The sequence below is a fragment of the Scyliorhinus canicula genome, chromosome 9, assembly GCF_902713615.1.
Source record: "Scyliorhinus canicula chromosome 9, sScyCan1.1, whole genome shotgun sequence".
In the NCBI taxonomy this organism is placed as follows: Eukaryota; Metazoa; Chordata; class Chondrichthyes; order Carcharhiniformes; family Scyliorhinidae; genus Scyliorhinus; species Scyliorhinus canicula.
This window is the reverse complement of record NC_052154.1, coordinates 71,966,897-71,990,621: the sequence shown is the minus strand read 5'-3', so window position 1 is coordinate 71,990,621 and position 23,725 is coordinate 71,966,897. Positions and strand designations below refer to the sequence as shown.

Below are 23,725 nucleotides of genomic sequence, written 5' to 3'. Positions count from 1 at the left end.
GGACCCGGGTTCGATCCCAACCCTGGGTCATTGTCTGTGTGGAGTTTGCACATTCTCCCCTTGTCTGCGTGGATCTCACCCCAACAACCCAAAAAATGTGCAGGGTAGGTGGATGAGCAATGCTAAATTGCCCCTTAATTGGAAAAAAATTAAAGAAACTATTTGAAAAAGTTATTGCTCTTTATGGAGATCCTTACAAATAATGAATGCTCATCATTTAGCACATTAAAGTGGAGGTCGAGAAGACTTTTGATATTGAGGGAATAGAGGCATTTAAAGAAATTACAGGGAGGGGCTATTGGAAAGCAGATCAGTCTTGATTTCTTATCCCCCTCCCCGCAACATCCACATTCCCCCATCTCCTTTACCTTTCTGCTTCCCAGATCTCCCCTCTTCTTCCAACTCTCCTCAATCTCCCCTCTCTTTCAAACTTCCATTGATATCCTCTCCGTCCCCAGCCCCCAAACTCTCACCTTCCATCCCAACCCCCATCTCTTCACTCCTACTCACACCCCACCCTGCCTTGATCTCCTTTCTCCTAACTCCCTTCAGGCAAGCAGTAACTGAGGCAAAATAGCTGACAGCTGGGAGGAAACACGCTTCAGGGCGCAGGCTCCAATTGGACACACATGCAGCCACAACACAAAGTGCTCATGTACTACTCCACTGGTTGTGGATGGCAGTGCTGAGGGCTGTATTTCAGCTTGGCCCTCGGACACTGCCAGCAGACATAATGATGGAATCAGAGATGCAGTAGTACAGTGATTATGTGCACTCCTGATCCAGGGTTACAGTCTGTGAACACACTCCCTACTATTAATTGATCCATTGTTTTAATTATTCCTGTTTTCAGCATTAAATTTGCACTTTCTTATCTAATTTGCATTATTTCCAATTGGAGAATTGAAATCTTAAATTTGAAAATTAACTTCAAATTGTAGGAGTAATCTGTACGGATGGAAATAATGTTTCTTGAGTTTGAATTTTTGGTAATCTTAAACATTCTGCTCCTATTCAGTATTTCAAAAACATCAAGGATTATTGATATAAATTATATTTGTTATGAGCTGCTAATTAATGACTTATTTTTAGCAGTATTTTACATTTAATAAATGCATGAGGTGTGGTTTTTAATTATGTAAAATCTATTGTTTAATTATAATTTTCATATGTAAATTTTAACATGAGTCTAAAATATTAATCCTGTTAACAGATTTGTCCTAAATAGCCTAATTTATGCTTCTGCATGCATAATTACTACCGCAAAATTACTACTGCAAAACTGGATTGCCAAATGCTGTATTATATTGACCATCGCCCCAAGTTTGAGAGCCATATAATTTTTATAAACTATCTACCTTTAAGAACTAACAAGATGGTGATTAATTCAGTGGAAAACATTTTATGGTGCTGATTGTTTGAAGCATTAGGTTTAATGCAGATTGTGAATCTCTTGACTATAAAATGAGGGATGAGCCTCCTGGGATAGTCGTTTTACTTTGTCATCCTAGATTACCTGCAATTGGAGCAAATTCAAATATTCTGAAGATATAAGAAGAAATGTTAAATTATGGATATGCTCTTGGGATACCCTTTTTAGGTTTAGTAATAATTGTAACGTTTGTACTTTCTTAAAACGAGAGATGCATAAATTTAACAAAGCATTAAAAAAATATTTTCCTCCTCTGTCCCGCACCCCAAATGAATGCTTCAAACCATTCAGTAAATTACCCTGATTAATTTAAGCTCTAGAGTCTCAGTTATTCTAATTATCCATCATTTACATCAGCACCTTCCTTGAGCATTTTCTTGAAATAAGTGGTAAAGGAAAATTACTGTTTAAAAGTTAAAAGTATTGACTGATCATTTAATGTATAAACTCTTTAATGAAAGATGAGGAAAGTAAAACTGAACTGGATTATTAGTGAAAACCACATGTTGCATTTGCCTAAATTGGGAGATGATTTGCCAAAATTTCAGTCATTGTCTACATATACTTTTGGAGCCGAAGCTGCAGAAACAGTAAAATTCCTGAGTGGAAAATATAAGCTGCTGTTTTTTTCTCATTAATCTAAATATTGATAAATTTTCTTTTTCTTTTCAGGTTTCAAGTGCCCAATTTGTTCAAAATCTGTAGCTTCCGACGAGATGGAGATGCACTTTATAATGTGTCTCAGCAAACCACGGCTCTCCTACAACGGTACTGTACCAATTACCTCTATGCTTGCAGTTATTGCGTTGCTGTTTCTTTAAGAGTTTTGACAGTGAAAGTACAGCACATTATCCTGTGAAGTGCTTTGAGATGTCACTTGTTGAGTTTCTGATCCTTGTCATGTTGATGTGGGAAGTTGCTTAGGAAGCGTAGTATTTTTTGCTCTTGAGCGGAAGGGAAAATTTGAGAGAAGTTTCAAACCCTTGTGGTGGATTTCCAGTGGTTTTCTAGGCCATACCTTTGTCCCTTTCTCATTAATTTAAACATTCAGAGGTGACTCCTGGAGTGGCTTTAGAGTGGAATAGGTGAAGCTACGTGGAGCAGTTGACTTCATAATTTGGCAAATATGCAGAGCAGAGAAGAATTTTTCTAGAGGAAAGCAGTTATTGTTATAGTTACCTAAACACTGATAAAACAGTGGCTCCCTTTTTTAAATTGTTAAGAAATAATACTGCAGTACACAGCCTATCATTTGCAGTGCAGTGACTTTTTGATATTTTGAATGTTGGTTTATCAAAATTTGGACATGTTATATGTCTCGAGGATAAAATTACAATGAACTTCAAATCAGCTTATTACAGCAAAAGCCCAATGGCAAGGCAGTGTTGTGGTCCCACCCATTTGCTGCAGGTCTTATCCTGCTTCTCTTTAACTCTCGCTTATCTCCCATTATTCCAGCTTGCCCCATATATCTGTACTTTGCATAAAACTGGACTGACATGTTTGCTGTGAATTCTGTGGTAGCTTCACGCATTACTCTCAAACTCCAATTTGCCATTGTTTAATTCAAGGTCAGTATGCAGAGGTGTCAATGCAAGAGACGGATAATTGGAACAGTCAGCATTATTCCTACCTATACTGCTGATTTTGTTGTTCTGCTGGGGAATAACCCATCAATGAAAGAACACTCAGAACTGATGTTTCCTCTGCCTCTGGGTACCGCCACGAAAATTGAAGCAGGCAAACTCATTGGCTAGTTCGAAATAGTTCCTGCTCCTGGTCCTGGTCTCTTACAGAGCATAGGCATGTTGATTTGTGCTTTGTTAGGCTTTGCCATGTTTTGCGTGACAGCAACTCTCTGTGGTTGAAGGTATAGCCTGGATGATTGCTTACTGACATGATTGGAAACTAAGCTTAAACAAGGGAGATAGAGGGAGCAAAGCAGCACGTTAGTGATGACAAATAATGTGAAATTAACACAATTTATAGTGCACATGTTGTATCAGTTTTAAGACCCATGCAGGTACATTCAGTGGGATTGTCAAACGGATGAGACTGGCCCGAGTGCCAAGATATTGATATGTTGAAGCCTTGATGCGTGCAGTTTTTCACTGTCACTTGGTATTTGGGAAATGTGCTTGTGCTAATGTTTGCATGCTGATGAAATCTATTTTTCTTCAATCATTATGATAAGTTTTATATTGCAAACAATTACTGCTGTGCCATAATGTGTTTCTATGGACAACTCTAAAAATTGATAAAGCAAGTGTCTGCAAAAGGTTCACTTTAAGCATTGACAAGGTCTGAGACTTAGTTCTGTGACTGCAATTCCTAACCTCGCCAGTATATAGAAACAACAATTTGTACTTCTCTTGAGAAAGAATACTACCAGTGTCCAAAAGCACATGCTAAGATATAATCAAACACATCACGCAAGGATAATAGCTGACAGATGGAAGTCAATTCTGCAGAACCTGAACCACTTTCTTGTCAGTGGATCATTGCACCAAATCTTTATTAATTAGAGAATCCTAAACAGACACTTTTTATTGGCTTAATAGAAACTAGTTGATTTCTGCAGTACATAAATAGTTACTTCATAACAGGAAAATCTGCTTTAACCATGAAATATGATCATTAAGATGAGCTGATGATATTCAAGTGTGATATTAATTAGCCAACAAGTGGAATATTCCTACAATATCAAACCTTACTCCAATTGCTGGGAGCTTAGAATCTAATGAAAGCAGTGTCTGGATGCTTTTAAAATGTGCTGTGCAAAGAGAATTTTAGGATATTGGGTGGCAGGGAAATTGATTAGCACTGGCAAAAAGACAGAGATGCTTGGGTACCGTAATGACATCTGAAGACTGCCAGTGTAGAGATTCTGCGAAAAGAATGACCGCAGTATTGCAGTTTTTAAACTGCCTTTCCAGTTACAGTTCCAACAGCTTACACTTGTTCTTCTACATGAGACATGGCCTCAACAACTGGAAACGATGGCACACCAGTCTTCAGCCCTGTGGCAGCAATTCAAGTATAACACAAGGGAGCAGCCGTAGAAGCTGGTGGTAAGGCTGCAATGGCAGACCATCATTATGGTGTTATGTAAGCAACACAGTAGCACAGTGGGTAGCACTGTTGCTTCACAGCTCCGGGGTCCCAGGTTTGATTCCCGGCTTGGGTCACTGTCTGTGTGGAGTCTTCACGTTCTGCCAGTGTCTGCGTGGGTTTCCTCCGGATGCTCCAGTTTCCTCCCCCAAGTCCCGAAAGACGGGCTGAAAGGCGAATTGGACATTCTGAATTCGCCCTCTGTGTACCCGAACAGGTGCCGGAGTGTGGCAACTCGGGGTTTTTCACAGTAATTTCATTGCAGTGTTAATGTAAGCCTACTTGTGACAATAAAGATTATTATATTATATTATAAGTTTTAAGATTCACCGGAAGAAAGCACGTTGAGGTATATCTTTGAGTTTGGCATTATGCGCTAATCATCTGAGAATGAGTTTTTTTCCCCAATTCAATGATGCATATAAGAGACATTCTGAACAGCATCCCCCCCCCTCTCTCTCTCCACCCCTCGCAGTTCTTTTATCTTCCATCAACAACAGATGCCACTTTTAGTTCTATATATGGCAGACTTGCAACTGCACTGGATTAACATAACTTCTCCCAAATAAAATTCTAAATGTATTATGCCAGTATTAGCAATCACTGGTAACAAGAGTTTAAGAACTGCAGTAGTGCTGTCCTGATAGCAGATCCTTCCAGATGTTCTGCTTCCTATGCCCAGCTTCCCTTCACTCAGGAGTGGGTGGATTCACAATTCCATCAATTATGCAGATTAATCCCTGAGGATCATTAAAGGCTTATCCTTTTCACAGAATTTTCTGTGAAGAGTAGTCATTTTTTTTAAACCTTTCTTCTCCGACACAAATTTCTCCTCATTGAGCAGTGGCACGGTTGCGCAGTGGTTAGCACTGCTGCCTATGGCGCTGAGGACCTGGTTCGATCCCGGCTCCGAGTCACTGTTAGTGTGGAAGTTGCACATTCACCCCCACAAGCCAAAGATGTGCAGGGTAGGTGGATTGGCCACACTAAATTGCCCCTTAAGTGGAAAAAAAAGAATTGGGTAATCTAAATTTATTTTTAAAAAGGAACGAAAAAGAAATTCTCCTCATTGTGTTCAGTTTTAGTCCCTTCATCTGTTTGTTGATACAGGGAAAGGTTCAAAGCAAAGCCATGAGAATGATCTCTCATTTAAAAGCTCATAGTTATCATTATAGGCCTAGGAGCTGGGTCTTTTTAATTTGAAAAATCTTAAACTTGGGGATACTTAATTGAAATGTTCAAAATGATGATGCTGAGACTTAAGCCGTGGCACAATGTGGCCGATAGAAGCCGGGAGATCCTGCTTCCAGAATCTACCCAGCTTGCAATGCCTTGTGAAATCTAGCGATGTGAATCCCGCCCATTGTGGCGGGGTCACGTTTTGGCAAATCTGAATATTAGAGCGAGACAGCTAGTCTCACTTTAATATGCAGTTCCCTGAGGTAACCAAGGCTACCAGTTTGGCATTGCCAAGATGCCAAGCTAGCTTATTTCGCTCCATGGTGATCGGGCCGGCGGTGCTCTGCCAAGGTGTTGGGGCTTGGGGGATGGCGGGGGGTTGGAATTGGGGCTCCAGAGATGGAGATGCCATTTTAAATGTCTCTATGCGGCTTCCGTTGAGCGTTTCTTGCTGAGGCCCCTATCTAAAGGAAGAGGGTGTAGAAGGATGGGTTAGTAAATTTGCAGATGACACTAAGGTCGGTGGAGTTGTGGATAGTGCTGAAGGATGTTATAGGATACAGAGGGACATAGATAAGCTGCAGAGCTGGGCTGAGAGGTGGCAGATGGAGTTTAATGCGGAAAAGTGTGAGGTGGTTCACTTTGGAAGGAGTAACAGGAATGCAGAGTACTGGGCTAATGGCAAGATTCTTGGTAGTGTAGATGAACAGAGAGATCTCGGCATCCAGGTACATAAATCCCTGAAGGTTGCCACCCAGGTTAATAGGGCTGTTAAGAAGGCATATGGTGTGCTAGCCTTTATAAGCAGGGGGATTGAGTTTCGGAACCACAAGGTCATGCTGCAGCTGTACATAACTCTGGTGCGGCCGCACCTGGAGTACTGCGTGCAGTTCTGGTCACCACATTATAGGAAGGATGTGGAAGCTTTGGAAAGGGTTCAGAGGAGATTTACTAGGATGTTGCCTGGTATGGAGGGAAGGTCTTACGAGGAAAGGCTCAGGGAATTGAGGTTGTTTTCGTTAGAGAGGAGAAGGCTGAGAGGTGACTTAATAGAGACATATAAGATAGTCAGAGGGTTAGATAGGGTGGACAGTGAGAGTCCTTTTCCTCGGATGGTGATGACCAACACGAGGGGACATAGCTTTAAATTGAGGGGTGATAGATATAGGACAGAAGTCAGAGGCAGTTTATTTACTCAGAGAGTAGGAGGGGTGTGGAACGCCCTGCCTGTAACAGTAGTAGACTCGCCAACTTTAAGGGCATTTAAGTGGTCACTGGATAGACAGATGGATGAAAATGGAATAGTGTAGGTCAGATAGGCTTCAGATGGTTTCACAGGTCGGCGCAACATCGAGGGCCGAAGGGCCCGTACTGCGCTGTAGTGTTCTATGTTCTATGTTCTAATCGGGGGCACGTTAAATAGTGGATGTTTTTTGGCGCCGTGCACGCCAGAAAACAAGTGGCTAAATGTGCTCACTAAGGAATTTGTTCCCATTTAGTTAAAACGTGCCATGTCTGTGTCTGGGCAGGCTATTTGAACTAGATGTGTTAGGGAAAATGAGGGGTCATCTACATAAGCTATGCAAGCATGCATTTGGATGCTGTCGGCCTGTTAGCATATGAAAAGGTTTAGGTTTGCAATAATATGGTCTGGTCAGATTGCATGAGCATTGTCTATGAATGAAAAGCATTTGAGTTCATTCCTAACCAAAGTCTCAATCTGTGAAGTATGGGGCTGGATTCTCTATTTCTGAGACTTGAGTGTTGACACCGACGCAGGATTCGTGGAATTCTATGACACCAAAACTGGTGTCGCACTAAACCGATTCAGCTAAGGAGCCAGCTTTCGCGCCACATGGAACACAATCAATTCCAGTGAGAAACGGTATTTATGTAGGGAAAACCTGCAGTCCTTTCTGCTCCAGACCATGTGTGTTAAATGAAGAGTGTGTTGAGACAGTGCATCTTTCCAACAGTGTCCAGAAATAGATCTTGTGAAAATGTTTTGAGAATAACAGTTTGCCAAGGTTTTTTTTTGCTGTGCATTTTAGATGTTTTCATTTTTCGGAATTAAAAGTGTTTTTATGCTTTTCTTAAGCCTCCTTTCATAACACCAGCAATATTTATAAGATCTAAGGAGAGAGTAATTATCCTAGTAACTGCTTACTGGGAAAGAAATAAACTTTGTGGTTACACGTTCACTGAGCATCGATGGATGGTTCAAGATGCCATTTCTGGATACAGGAAAACCATGGCCCCAATTTTATTTTATCCCAAATCTAATGGGACTATTCTTTACAGTAATAAAAGTGCTGGTGAGATCTTCACATGAATCACGGAATTGTTATGGCGTAGAAGAAGGCTATTTGGCCAATTGTGTCTGCATCAGCTTTCCAAACGTGCATTTATGGCTTTGTCATTCCCCTGCCTTCTCCCTGTACCCCTGCATATTGTTTCTGTTCAAGTAATTATATCAAATGCTCTCTTTTTTTTTTAATAAACAATTTTATTGAGGTAGTTTTTGGCTTTATAAACAGTTACAGACATCATCAGAAAGGAAGCAAAAAAGGCAAAAATGTGCAAACATCCACGTTCTTTCAATACTTCCACCGTAACATATTGCACAAGCCCGCTCCCCTCCCATCGGTACTACCCGCCATATTTTCCCTCCTACTCTACTCTAACCCCCCCCCCCCCCCCCCCCCCCCCTGCTGACGCTCACTCTCCCGCAAAGAAGTCAATAAATGGTTGCCACCTCCGGGTGAACCCCTGCACAGAACCCCTCAAGGCGAACTTGATTTTTTCCATCCCCAGGAAACTCGACATGTCCGCAAGCCACCACTCCGTCTTCGGGGGCTTTGAGTCCCTCCACGCCAATAGTATTCGTCGCCGGGCTATCAGGGAAGCAAAGGCCAGCACATCGGCCTCTTTCTCCCCCTGGACGCCCGGGTCTTCCGAAACCCCAGAAATTGCCACCCCTGGGCTCATCACCACCCTTGTTTTTAGCACCTGGGACATGACCCCCGCAAATCCCTCCCAGTACCCCCTCAGCTCAGGGCATGCCCAAAACATGTGAACATGGTTCGCTGGTCCTCCCGCACACCTAGCGCATTTGTCCTCTATCCCGAAAAATTTGCTCATCCGAGCCACCGTCATATGGGCCCGGTGAACGACCTTAAATTGGATCAGCCCGAGCCTAGCACATGTCGCGGTCGAGTTTACCCTACTCAGGGCCTCTGCCCACAGCCCATCCTCCATTTCCCCGCCTAGCTCCTCCTCCCATTTAAGTTTCAGTTCCTCTGTCTGGGACCCTTCCTCCCTCATGAGCACCTTATAAATACCCGAGACTCTACCCTCCCCTTCATCCCTCCCAGAGACTATTCTGTCTAGGATCCCCATTGGCGGGAGGCGCGGGAAAGATGGGACCTGTCTACGAACAAAGTCCCGCAACTGTAGGTATCTAAAATCATTTCCCCTTACCACCCCAAATTTCTCCTCCAAGCTCCTCAAACTCGCGAAGCTCCCTTCCAGGAACATATCACCCACCCTTCCCGCCCCTGCTCGCCGCCATACTCGGAACCCCCCATCCATACTGCCGGGGGCAAACCGATGGTTGTCGCAGATTGGCGCCCAGACAGACGCCCCCATCTCCCCCACATGCCTCCTCCACTGGCCCCATATCCGCAGGGTCGCCACCACTACCGGGCTGGTGGTGTACTTGGCCGGCGGCAGCGGTAGAGGAGCCGTGACCAGGGCTTCCAAACTGGAGCCCCTGCACGAAGCCGCCTCCACCTGCTCCCAAATAGACCCCGTACCCACCATCCACTTCCTTATCATAGCGATGTTGGCCGCCCAGTAATAATTGACCAGACTCGGCAAAGCCAGCCCTCCCTCGCTGCGGTTCCTCTCCAACATCGCCTTCTTTACCCGCGGAGACTTTCCCGCCCAGACAAAGCTCATGATCAGCCCGTTAACTCTTTTGAAGAAGGACTGTGGGATAAAGATCGGGAGGCACTGAAAAATAAACAAAAATCGAGGGAGGATTGTCATCTTTACAGTCTGCACCCTCCCTGCCAGCGACAGCGGGAGTGCATCCCATCTCCGAAACTCTCCCTTCATTTGCTCCACCACCCTGGCCAAATTTAACTTATGCAGCCTGCCCCAGTCTCGTGCCACCTGGATTCCCAAATACCGGAAATTTTCCTCAACCAGCCTAAACGGTAGCCCTCTCAATCTATTCTCCTGGCCCCTTGCCTGGACCACAAACATTTCACTCTTGACCGTATTTAATTTGTATCCTGAGAACTGGCCGAACTCCCTCAGCATTCCCAGTATAGTTCCCATCCCGGCCACTGGGTCCGACACGTACAGGAGCAGGTCGTCTGCATAAAGAGAAACCCTGTGTTCAACCCCGCCCCTCACCATCCCCTTCCAACCCTCTGCGGCTCTCAGCGCCATCGCCAGCGGCTCTATGGCCAGCGCAAACAGCAGCGGGGAGAGCGGGCAGCCCTGCCTGGTCCCTCGGTACAACCTAAAGTACTCCGACACTGCTCTGTTAGTCCTGACGCTGGCCCTCGGGGCCTGATATAATAATTTGATCCAATCCACCAATCCCTCCCCGAACCCAAACCGTCCGAGCACCTCCCATAGATAGTCCCACTCTACCCGGTCAAAGGCCTTCTCGGCGTCCATTGCCACCACTACCTCCACATCTCTACCCGCCGGGGGCATCATTATCACGTTGAGCAATCTCCTCAGATTGGCCGCCAGCTGCCGACCTTTAACGAACCCAGTTTGATCCTCCCCAATCACCTCCGGTACACAGTCCTCCATTCTCCCCGCCAGTACCTTTGCCAGGAGCTTGGCGTCTACATTAATCAGGGAGATTGGCCTGTAGGACCCGCACACCTCCGGGTCTTTACCCCGCTTCAATATCAGAGATATGGTGGCTTGTGACATTGTCGGCGGCAGGGTCCCTCTGTCCCTTGCCTCATTGAAAACCCTCGCCAAGACCGGGCCCACCAGCTCAGAGAACTTCCTATAAAACTCTACTGGGTATCCATCCGGCCCCGGGGACTTCCCCGACTGCATGGCCTTTAGGCCCCCCAATACCTCCTCTACTCTAATCGGGGCGCCCAGCTCTTCCACTTGCCCCCCCCCAACTGTTGGGAATGTTAACCCGTCCAGAAACCTTGTCATCCCCTCCGGTTCTTCCGGCGGCTCCGAAGTATACAGCTTACGATAGAAGTCCCGGAATACCCTATTCAATTCTGCCGGATCCTCCACTTTGCGCCCCCCCTCGTCCCTCACTCTACCTATTTCCCTGGCCGCCTCCCTCCTCCTGAGTTGCTGCGCTAACAGCCTGCTAGCCTTTTCCCCATACTCGTACACCACTCCCCTCGCCTTCCTAAGCTGTTCCACGGCCCTGCTCGTGGATAGTGCCCCCAGTTCCGCCTGTAGCCTCCGCCTTTCCCTGAGTAAAACCTCCCCCGGGGACTCCGCGTGCTCTTCATCTATCCGGCCCATTTCCCTGACCAATCTATCCATCTCTGCCCGGTCTGCCTTGGCTTTGTGGGCCCCAATTGAAATCAGCTCCCCCCCGAACTACTGCCTTTAGCGCCTCCCACACGGTCGCCGCTGAGACCTCCCCAGTGTCATTCACCTGCAGGTAATTTTTTATACATTTCCGAAGCCTCTCGCAGATCCCCTCCTCCGACAGCAGTCCCACATCTAGCCTCCATTGCGGGCGTTGATAACTCGCTCCCCCGAACTGCAGGTCCACCCAATGCGGGGCATGGTCTGAAATGGTAATTGCTGAGTATTCCGTGTTCTTTACCTCCCCCATACAGTCCCTGCTTATTACAAAGAAATCTATCCTGGAATATACTTTATGGACGTGCGAGTAAAACGAGTAGCCCCTTCCTGTTGGCTGTCCCTCTCTCCAGGGGTCCACTGCCCCCATTTGCCCCATAAACCCTTTCAGCTCCCTTGCCATTGCTGAGAGTCTACCCGTTCTGGGACCCGACCGATCCAAAGTCGGGTCAAGGACCATGTTAAAGTCCCCTCCCATTATTAGCTTGCGAGAATCCAAGTCCGGGATCTTCCCCAGCACTCTTTTAATAAAGTCCACGTCATCCCAGTTCGGGGCATATATATTCACCAGCACCACCCTTCTCCCCTCCAGTCTGCCCCGTACCATCAGGTATCTGCCCCCCCTGTCTGCAGATATGCCCTCTGCCTCAAATTGCACGCGCTTGTTGATCATGATTGCCACCCCTCTGGACTTCGAGTCCAAGTCCGAGTGGAAGACCTGGCTAATCCAGCCCTTCCTTAGCCTGGTCTGGTCTGACACTTTCAGATGTGTCTCCTGCAACATAATTACGTCCGCCCTCAGGGCCCGCAAGTGCGCGAACACCCGCGCCCTCTTAACCGGCCCATTCAGTCCCTTGACGTTCCAGGTGATCAGCCTGGTCGGGGGGCACATCCCACCCCCCCCCACCCCGCCGGTCAGCCATAGCCTTTCTCGGGCCGGCCCCTGACCCGTGCGTCGCGCCATTCCTGGCCCGCCCTTTGGCTGCCTCCACCCTCGACCTCCTTTCCAGTGCCTATTTCAAGTCCCTCTCCCGTCAGCAGAACAACCCCCCCCTCCCCTAACCCCATCCCCCGATACCCCCACCCCCGCCATCTACTGGCTGTTACTTCCCCCCCCATCTGACTTCCTTGACTAGCCAATCTGCTAGCCCGGTGACTCAACACTCCGGCGCCTTCCTGTCCCATTCCCCTTGTTTCCCCGCCCTCCTCCCCACCCACTGGGGCAAGCCGGTTCCAGTGTCTTCCACGAGCTGCACAAAAAGCCCAAACAGGAAAAAAAAAATAAAAAAAAAAAATAAAAAAAACCCATAAAAAGGGAAAAAAACCACAGAAAAAAGAGAAAAAGCACATAAATGTCCATGAACAAAGGAAAGAGTCTCAAATGTTCCGCTTGGCCCCTTTGGCCCAGCAAACCGTTGAGCAGCGGTCCAGGCACATTCGGCGTTCCTTCCCACAAAAATCCTCGGGCCCTAACTCGCGTCCTTGGGGCCTCCTTTCGGGACCAGCCCCAGGTCCCTCACAAAATCCATCGCTTCTTCGGGCTCGGAGAAGTAGTGGTGTTGACCCTGGTGCGTGACCCATAGCCGGGCTGGGAACAGCAGACCAAACTTCACGTGCTTCTTGAACAGCACCTCCTTGACATTCTTAAAGGCTGCTCGCCGCCGAGCCACCTCCTGGCTTAGATCCTGATAAATGCGGAGAACACTGTTGTTCCACGTGCTGCTCCTGGTGCTCTTTGCCCACTGCAGCACCCGCTCCTTGTCCACGAACCTGTGGAACCTAATCACCATCGGGCGGGGGGGTCCGCCCGGCCGCCCCTGCCTTGCCTGCACTCTGTGTGCCCCCTCCAGCTCCAACGGTCGTGGAAAGGCTTCGGCTCCCATCAGCTGCTTCAGCAGGTCTGCTACAAACGCTGCAGCATCAGCTCCCTCCGCCCCCTCCGGGAGGCCGACCATCCTCAGATTGTTCCTGCGGATTCTATTCTCCAGCTCCTCCACTCTGTCCAGCAGTCTTCTCTGCCGCTCTTTCAGGCCGTCCACTTCTACCGCTGCAACCGTTTGCGCATCCGCCTGCTCCTCCACCGCCTCTCCCAGCTCCTCAACTTTCACATCCTGGGCGTCCATCCTCTGGTTCAGCTGATCCACCGCTTTCTGGATTGGGTCCAAGCTGTCCCGCTTCAGCGCTTCAAAACTGGACTTCATTACCTGGAGCATGTTATCCAGCGCCAACTGGATTGCTGAGTCCGGGGTCCGTGTGTCCGCCATCTTAGATCCCAGGTAATTTTCTTCAGGTCCTTGTCTCTGTCCCTTTTTCTCCTTCTTCTTCTGCCTTCTGGAATCCCGCTGTTCCATATGCCGCAGCCCGCTCCTCAGCGCCTTCGCTGCCGCTTTCCTTTGCCCAGCACCTTAAATTTTTACCCCCTCCTGGGCATCTGAAGTGGGTCCAAGCTGTCCCTCCTCAGCAACTCCAAACTTTTTTTTCCCTTTGTCCTGGAGGAAGGAAGGTCCGTGGGTCCGCCATCTTACCCTGCAGGTCAGCTTCCTCCTTGCCTCCGTCTCTCTCTCTTTCTTCCTCACCTGCTGGCCTCCCACACTTTCATTTTCTGCAGCCCGCTCTCCTCTTCTGTTCCCGGCAGCCTTTCTGCCGCCTCCGTGGTCCCGCTATCGCGGGGAAACAGCTGTTCAGTCCCGCCGGAGTGAGAGCCCACCGAATGTGCGGCTCACTCGGACATCGCCGCCACCGGAAGTCTCCATCAAATGCTCTCTTGTATGCCTTGATTAAACCTTCCTCCACCACACTTCCAGGCAGTGTGTTCCAGACCCGAACAACACGTGAGAAAACGCTTTTTCTCACATCACATTCGATTCTTTTGCAAATCACCTCAAATCTGTACCCTCTCATTCTTGATCCTTTTAAGAGGGGGAACAGTTTCTCCCTATCTATTCTGTCTAGCCCCCTCATGATTTTGAACATCTCTACCAAATCTCCTCTCTTCTCTCTGAGGAGAACAGTCCCAACCTCTCCAATCTATTCCCATAACTGAAGTTTCTCATGCCTGGAACCATTGTTGTAAACCTCTTCTGAACTCTCTCCAGTGCGTTCACATGCTTCATATAGTGTGGCACCAAGAACTGTACAGAATATTCCAGCTGAGGTCTAACTAGTGTCTTGTATAGGTTCAGCATAACCTCCTTGCTCTTGTACTCTATGCCCATATTAATAAAGCGTACAATAGTATATGCTTTATTAAATGCTCTCGCCACCTGTACTGCCACCCTCGATAATCTATGCACAAATACACCCAGATCCCTCTGCTCCTGCTTGCTTTTAGTTCTACACTATCCTCTTCAGAGTTTACAATATTTCCACATTTTGTGTCATCTGCAAACTTTGATTGTTCCCTGCACACCAAGATTTATATCATTAGTATACATCAGGAAAAGCCAGGGTCCCAATACCAACCCCTAGGAAACACCACTACAAACCTTTCTCTATTAACTATTATTCTCTGCTTGCTAATATTCAGCCAATTTTGTATCCATGTTGCTACTGTCTCTTTTATTTCATGAGCTATAACTTTTCTCACAAGTCTGTTTTGTTGTACTGTATCGAATGCCTTCTGAAAGGCCAAGTACACCACATAACAGCATTACCTCATGGACCCTTTCTGTTACCGTCTCAAAAAACTCTAGGTAGAGAGTTAAACATAATTTCTCCTGTAGAAATCTATGCTCTTCCTAATTAGCCCACATTTTTCCGTGTGACCACTAATTCTATCCTGAATAATTGTTTCTGGAAGCTTGCCCAATACTGATGTTAAACTAACTGGCCTCTAATTGCTGGGGCTATCCTTACAGCCTTCCTGAACAAGGGCGTAACATATTCAATTTTTTTTAAAAAGCTCTCATATTTTTCCTTTTCTTCATGGTGCAGATTCCTTGTTGTGGTATGGTTTTAGTGGGCTGTTTCCAACAACTTAAACCAACAGCCATTATTCATGTCTGATGTTTCTTTGATGGTGCATGTCGACAGGCTATTTAACTACATGAGACAACACAGCTGCTTCAACTGTCATCACCTGACAACTTTTAAGTATGGGCTCACAATGAGGATTGCTAGTTAGTAATCAGGAGCACGAGAACTGCATTCCATCAGGGTGCTCCCTACTACCCTCTGGTTTAATTTGGCTAACTCAACATTGACTGAAGACCAACGTGGACCTTCTGGCACTGTAGACTTAACTACTCACTAGATGTACTAAGTTTGCCATTGACACAACTCCATGTATTCGCATTGAAGGGTATGACTGAATCCTCATCACTGTCAATTAAAATGCAGTATTTTGTTCTGACTTGTTCTTCAGGATTTGTGACCTAGCTGTCTTGAAAGTTTACAACGCAGCCTAATGCCTGCTTTGACAGGGGAATGAAGGTTTCTCGGATTCATAGCATCCGGAAGTTGAAGCTTTTGTTTAAAGTTTAAATTTGAATGACAGAAGTCTGAATATTTGAAAAAATAACTAATTCAGGAGAAAAGTTACATTTTTTTTCCTCAACTGAGATCAGAAAATAGCCCAACAGTCTTTGGAGAATTTGAAATCCTGTAAAAGCACATGGCCAGTATTAATTTGAAACTAGAATAAGCAGACTCATGACGTGCCAGTATATGATTTTAAAGTATGGGCCTAGCGGACTTCCCAAAAAGAATAACTCCTTTTGATGTAGCAATCAAAAAGTTACTAATTTGCATACTAAGGTGCTAAAACCCGAAGGTTTTTCAATCCACCATATGGACCGCACATTGGCCTCAGGCAAGTCGAAGGGCGGGGTGTTTGCCTCCTCATCAACACCTCCTGGTGCTCGGATGTGGTGTCCCTAGCGTGCCACTGCTCCCCAGACCGAGAATACCTAACCATGAAGTGTCATTCCTTCTACCTCCCACGTGAATTCACCTCAGTACTCATCACAGCAGTCTACATCCCACCTCAGGCAGAAGTAAAGAAAACACTCGACGAACTACATTCCGCCATGAACAACCAAGAAACAAATCACCCTGAAGCCCTGACAATCGTGGCCGTAGACTTCAACCAGGCCAACCTCCGGAAGGTTCTACCCAAAATCCATCAACATATCTCCTGCCCCAAGGCAGCATGGTGGCGCAGTGGGTTAGCCCTGTCATGAGACGGATCAATGCCAGCCTCCCAGATAGAAGTCTTACAACACCAGGTTAAAGTCCAACAGGTTTGTTTCAAACACTAGCTTTCGGAGCACTGCTCCTTCCTCAGGTGGTCTTGATCCACTGCAGTTTTCTATCACCGCAATCGGTCCATAGCACATAAAAGCAAATTACTGCGGATGCTGGAATCTGAAACCAACGATGAAATGCTGCAAAATCTCAGCAGGTCTGGCAGCATTTGACAAAGTGTCATCTGGACTCCGAACCATTAGCTCTTTTCTCTCCCTACAGATGCTGCCAGATCTGCTGAGATTTTCCAGCATTTTCTCTTCGGTCCACAGCTGATGCTATTTCCCTAGCTCTACAATCAACACTTGAACACCTCAACAACAAGGACATGTATGTGAGACTGCTGTTCATAGACTACAGCTCCACCTTCAACACCATTATCCCGATAAGACTAATAACCCCCCCCTCCCAATCTGCATCAATGGCTCCGAAGTGGAGAAGATCGATAGCTTTAAGTTCCTGGGGGTCACCATCACCAACAGTCTGTACTGGTCCACTCACGTTGATGCAACAGTCAAGAAAGCCCAACAACGTCTACTTTCTATGGAAGCTAAAGAAATTTGGCATGTCTGCATCGACTCTCTCAAACCTCTACAGATGTGCCATAGAGAGCATCCTATCCGGCTGCATTACAGCTTGGTATGGCAATTGCTCAGCCCAAGATCACAAAAAACTGCGGAGTGTGGTGAACTCAGCCCAACGCGTCACACAAGCTTGCCACCCTCACATTCATTCTGTATACACCTCCCGCTGCCTCAGGAAGGCAGACAGCATTATCACAGACCCCTCCCACCCAGGCATTGCATTCTTCCAGACCCTTCCATCAGGCAGAAGGTAGGTACAGAAGTCTGAAGACCACACATCCAGACATAGGAACAGCTTCTTCCCCACAGCTACAGCTTCTTCCCCACAGCTACATGATTCCTCAACGACTCTCCCTGGGACTGATCTGTTCCCTGTAAGAACACTATTCACAATGCCCTATGCTGCTCTCGCTCATGTATTTGCTTTGTTTGGCCCCTTGTTCCGCAATGTTAACAATCACTGTTGTCGATGTACCATTTGTCAATGCTCTCTGTTGATTAGTCCTTTTGTTTATTGTGTACGTACTGTGTACGTTCCCTTGGCCGCAGAAAAATACTTTTCACTGTACTTTGGTACATGTGACAATAAATCAAATCAAATCAGAGTTACATGGGAAAATATTCTTACTTATTGTTGTCTTCCAACATATAAACTGAAAAAGGCTTACTTTATGAAGTATTTTCTGTAACACTTGAAACAACATAACAAATTACTGTAATTTTGACCTGATTTATACAGTTGGCATGATTCTAAAATCAAGATATTCTGTTTGTGATTATTGAATTAACCATTTCTCTTTGACTACAAAATCAATTGTGATGAAACAGCTATGCAGTTAGTGGGAACAAAAAACTTTAAAAATCAATTTGGAGGGTTATGTAGAACATCGATAGAGAGGACACTAGCTGTGACAGTTTGCATAAGTTCTATATGTAGCACACATAGATTAATAAATCATTCCGTATCTTAAGCTTTATAAATAGAGGCATTGAGTACAAGAGCAGTGTGGGTGTTTCGAGTTGAAAGCTAGCTTCAGTTTTATTGATTAGAGGAAATTTATCAGCCATGTCTTAATGTTTTCAAACCATTGGAATATATGAACAACCTCAGAATGGTGGTGGAGATATGGAGAAAAAACTTGGTGTACAATTGGAAGCTGATTCCATGGTTTCAAATGGTGACAGCACGTAAATGATTAAAACAAAATAAAGGATGGAATCCAGAGGTGCACCACACCTGACCAGGAGAGAGAAATCTTTGGAAGATCTTCAATGCGATTGTTATGATTGGAGTTAGGAGAAAAGGTTGATTGCCGGTCAATTAGGTAGCATTATGCAAGGCATTGAGAAAGGTTGGTGACTATAGGAGAATGAGCCACAATCTGTGTTACTGAGGATGCTATTTACAATCTTAGTCAGTGCATTGTCAACTTGGTAGGTAAGGTAGAAGAGATGGGAAAGTAGTTATGGCATTGATGTGTTCTGTAACTTTTGACAGAATGGTTGACTATAGTGAAGGAAATTAGGAATTCTTTTTTTTTTGAGAATTGGAGTTTTGAAGACCAAGAGGAGAGCGTACGGTAATGTTGAGCTATGATATCAGCGCAGGTGGTCAGAATTGCGAAGTGGAGGATAAGAGTAGGTGGTATGCTTCCTGGACATGTTTAGTAAGGGTGGTCTATTGGGAAGCTCTGCCTGGAAGAAGGCTAGAATCTAGGGAGATGCAAGATGATTGGAAATGCAGATTTAGTACTTGACATGTAAGGGAGGAGCCAGGTGTTAATTTAAATCTGTTTAATGAAATTAGTCAACATGAGATAATTTAAACAAAACTAGGTATTACAAACAAATAAGCTACACACAAACTTAAATTCGAATTTATTATTCTTGTACAAGGGAGTTCAGCATTTCTTTCCTTGACATTCTCGAACTTTCACTTCATTCAGTCTTTTATTTCAATTTCACTAAGTTTCTGAGATTTAGTTTACAGGTTGATTGAACAGAATCCAATTTTCTTCATAGTTTACTTTTTCCAACCATAGAACAGCTCATGCACTGAATAAAATTTAATTTTCAGCACTTATTTTGGTATGAAAATCTGAAACAAGTGTGAAAAGATTTCAATGGACTTGTTATGTTTGCCTGATTTCAATCATGTTTGCTTCAGAGCTGATTCTAAACAAACATTGTATTTAAATTTCATTTTCTTTCTTTACACCTACCCACTTTGGTTTTGACACAACTATAAATTTTGAAGAGAACTTTGCTTCTATGTAAATGGAATGAGCAAGGTGACTGAAGAGAAGTCATGCTTGCATGCTAAGCTTATTGAATTGTGGTCCCACAGCAAAACGCGTATTTTTTAAGTAATATTTTTCCAATACCCAAGGTAAGCTGGGAACAGTTAATGGCTTTAGGTGCTGCATTATATATACATTCCACATCAATCCAATCAGCTCCGATGTGTGATTGAGTAGTTACTCAAGTAGTTAAAGAACCAATCGCAATAACATTGTGTTGCAGTATATTTTAAGTAAATCAATGGGTAGTTTAGCTTCACAAGTTGCAGTAATAACACTAGAAAAGGGTCACTGGGCTGATAGTCTAGCATGCATTTTGATACATGGATCTGTTATACATGTCCATTCTGATTTGCAGGGAGGAACCATTTGGTAATCCAGTTGCAATGTAGATATAACAGAGGTGTTGGCTCTTGTGCAAAGTTCATTAGTCGTCTCCTTTTACAGGGTTGTATCAAAAATGGGTGGGATTTACCGACCACCTCGCAGCGAGTTTTTCAGTGGGGGAGGGGGCTCGGCAGCAGGAGCTACTGATCCCACTGTTGTCAACAGGATTTCCCGTTGACAGCGCCCCTCGTCGCCAGCAAACCTGTGCACTGCGTGGGACCAGAATTTCCCGCCGGCGTGACCAGCCAGTAAATCCAGCCCAATACCGTAACATTTTAATGATGCCAGAAATCTATTAATTCTCTGTATGATGTTGCAGCAACTGAATAAACATTTTTTTGCAGAATTGATTTGCTTAATTTAGAGTTCTATTGCACAGTTTATAGATTGATTTTACTGACCAAAACCAGATTCAGATATTTAATGATGACGATAGAACAAAAAGCACACTATAACGCGTGCCGTGAGAAGTTCCCTCGGTGTGCAATGATCATCCGTCAGATGACCTTAATACATCTCTCACAAGTGGACATGGCATTTTTGTCTATTAATTAAAAATTAGGGGCTGCACAGTGGCTCAGTGATTAGCATTGCTGCCTCAGCGCTGAGGACCTAGGTTCAATGCTGGCCCTGGGTTACTGTCCGTGTGGAGTTTGCACATTCTCCTGGTGTTTGCGTGGGTTTCGCCCCCACAACCCAATGATATGCAGGCTAGGTGAATTGGTAACTCTAAATTGTCCCTTAATTGGAAAGAAAAAATGAATTGGGTACTCGAAAAAAATTTTTTTTACATTGAAGGAGAAATTCCAACCAAGATTGTTAAATCCATTATCAAATTATTTATTTAGAATAATACTTGCCATCTATAGTAATTATGGAGCGCGATTCTCCTAAAAGGAGACAATGTCCCGGGGCCGGAGTGAAAACTGGAGGGTTTCACTTCGCGTCGGAGCCCGCTCCCAGCTACCTATTCTCCCACCCCCGGGGGGCTGGGAGCGGCGTCGCATCTTTTACGAGCGCTGGGCCTTGGTGCCGCATAAAAAGTGGCACCGCGTAAATGACACGGCCGCGTCGTGTAAATGATGTCACCCGCGCATGCGCGGTTGCCGTCCTCCCAGAGGCCGCGCCGCAAGAAGATGGCGGATGGATCTTGTGGGGTGGCGCAGGAAAGGGGGTCTGACTTTAGAGAGGCCAGCCCGCCGATTGGTGGGCCAGACCCCATTGGAGGCCCCCCCGCCCCCTGGTGAAGGAAACCCCCCAAACAGGCCGCCCTCCCAGCGTTCCCGCACAGTTCCTGCCGGCAGCGACCAGGTGTGGACGCCGCCGGCGGGAACCTGTTGTGTCATAGCGGCATCTCGGCCCATCCGGGCCGGAGAATAGCCGCAAAAGGCGTGGCGCGCCGGCGATTCTCCCACTCGGTGTTGGGGGGGGGGGGGTGCAATACCGCCCATAGTTCTTGAAAACTAGTCATGTTAAAAAAGAAAATAAACCTTGGCTCATAAACAACTTTTGATTGGAAAACATGTCCATTCGAAATTTTATATCCGGTTTATGCAGACTGAATATTACGTAGTGCTTCATACATCAGTCTCTGCTTTTGAAAGTCCACAGAAAACTGCAGGCTCCCGTTTATTTGTTAGTCGTGTCCCCTTTTATTTGTTTGTCGTGTTCAGAAGTGAAGTATTTTCAAGACTATAATAATGCATAACATTATAAATCTGTTGTCACTTTTCAGCATCCCTATACCCTTGAATATTTTTTTGTTTATCCAATATTTGTTAGCTGCAGATGCGTGTACTTTAGCATAATATAAAAACATTCTGGGAAACGTCTTCCTTCTCCTCCTGCTTTCACCTCCGTACCAATTGGGAATGTAAATTCTGTCTTTGATTAATGTTGGGAAAATTTAATTTATCTATTTTGTTTTCTGACTTAAGTGTAACCACTTTTTAAAAGTCTGAAAAGAATAGACTGAATAAGGTTGAGTTAATTGAACTAACTTCAATAAAAAACTGGCCCAATAATATGTTGAGTTCAATTCATTTCGTTTTACATTTATTGCCGATGGATGGCAGTTTGTCCAGCTCATAATTAACATCAACTGAATGTAATTTATTATTTAGCCACTGTATGAATTGTTCAATAAAAACTCTTTTAATGCTTTTAGTAGAACACTGCTATCCAACTTGGTTTAAGATCAAAGTATGCTGCAAACATGATTACATTAGAAGTGGAATGCCTAATTTTTCAATGTAAAGGAAGTAATAAATGTCCAGACCATAATGATATGCTGCCTGAATAGTTAGTTTTGATTAACTTGATATATAGTCTACATATTACTGCAGAATAGTTTAATTTTCATTCTTATTGCAAGGTTTTTTCATAGAATTTACAGTGCAGAAGGAGGCCATTCGGCCCATCAAGTCTGCACCGGCTCTTGGAATGAGCGCCCTACCCAAGGTCAACACCGCCACCCTACCCCCATAACCCAGTAACCCCATCCAACACTAACGGCAATTTTGGACACTAAGGGCAATTTATCATGGCCAATCCACCTAACCTGCACATCTTTGGACTGTGGGAGGAAACCGGAGCACCCGGAGGAAACCCACGCACACACGGGGAGGTTGTGCAGACTCCGCACAGACAGTGACCCAGCGGGGAATCGAAGCTGAGACCCTGGAGCTGTGAAGCAATTGTGCTATCCACAATGCTACCGTGCTGGTGGTGTAGTGGCATTGTTGCTGGACTAACAATCCAGAGACCCTGGATAATGCTCTGGCTAGAATCCCACCACAGCAGATGGCGAAATTTGAATTCAATTGTCACAAGTAGGCTTGTATTAACATTGCAATGAAGTTACTGTGAAAAGCCCCTAGTTGCCACATTCCGGCGCCTGTTCGGGTACACAGAGGGAGAATTCAGAATGTCCAATTCACCTAACAGCAGGTCTTTCGGGACTTGTGGAAGGAAACCGGAGGAAACCCATGCAGACACGGAAAGAACGTGCAGACTCCACACAGACAGTGACTCAAGCCGGCAACTGAACCTAGGACCCTGGAGCTGTGAAGCAACAATGCTACCCACAGTGCTACCGTGCAGCCCTCGTGTAACCCTGGAGTTACTAATCTAATAATGACCATTAAACCATTGCCGATTATTATAAAGACACATCTGGTTCATTAATGTCCTGTTGGGAAATAAATCTGTCATCGCTATCTGCTCTGACCTATATTGGATTGGATTGGATTTGTTTATTGTCACCTGTACCGAGCTACAGTGAAAAGTATTGTTCTGTGTACAGTATAAACAACATTCTATACATGAAAAGAAAATACATCGGTAAACATGAAATACACAATGTAACTACATAGACACAGAGATTGGGTGAAGCATACAGGAATGTAGTACTACTCAGTAGAGAAGATGTGCGGAGAGATCAGACCAGTCCACAAAAGGATCGTTTCGGAGTCTGGTGACAGTGGGGAAGAAGTTGCTTTTGAATTAAAAATAAACTGAAAAATGAAATGAAATCTGTTAGTGCGTGTTCTCAGACTTTTGTATTTCCTCCACGATGGAAGAAGTTGGAAGAGTGAATAAGCCGGGTGGGAGGGATGTGACTCCAGATCCACAGCAATGTGGTTGACTTTTTAAAATCCACTCAGTTCAATGGTAAATAGGTGGCACGGTGGTGCAGTGGTTAGCATTGCTGCCTCACAGCACTGAGGACCTAGGTTCGATCTCGGCCCATAGTCAGTGTCTGTGTGGAGTTTGCACATTCTCCCTGGTAATGAGTGGGTCTCAACCCCGCAACACAAAGATGTGCAGGGTAGGTGAATTGGCCATGCTAAATTGTCCCTTAATTGGGAAAAAAAAAGAATTACATTTTAAAGAAC

General features: G+C 45.3%; 1 protein-coding gene across 1 annotated transcript in view; it reads left to right on the top strand.

Annotated features, from left to right (window-relative positions):
* znrf1 (zinc and ring finger 1) overlaps positions 1–23,725 on the top strand; it is a 333,603-nt gene that overhangs the window by 157,871 nt on the left and 152,007 nt on the right. The window contains exon 2 of the mRNA XM_038806903.1: positions 2,105–2,200. Within this exon, the coding sequence (XP_038662831.1) occupies positions 2,105–2,200 (96 nt within the window). The remainder of the gene's footprint in view (positions 1–2,104; positions 2,201–23,725) is intronic.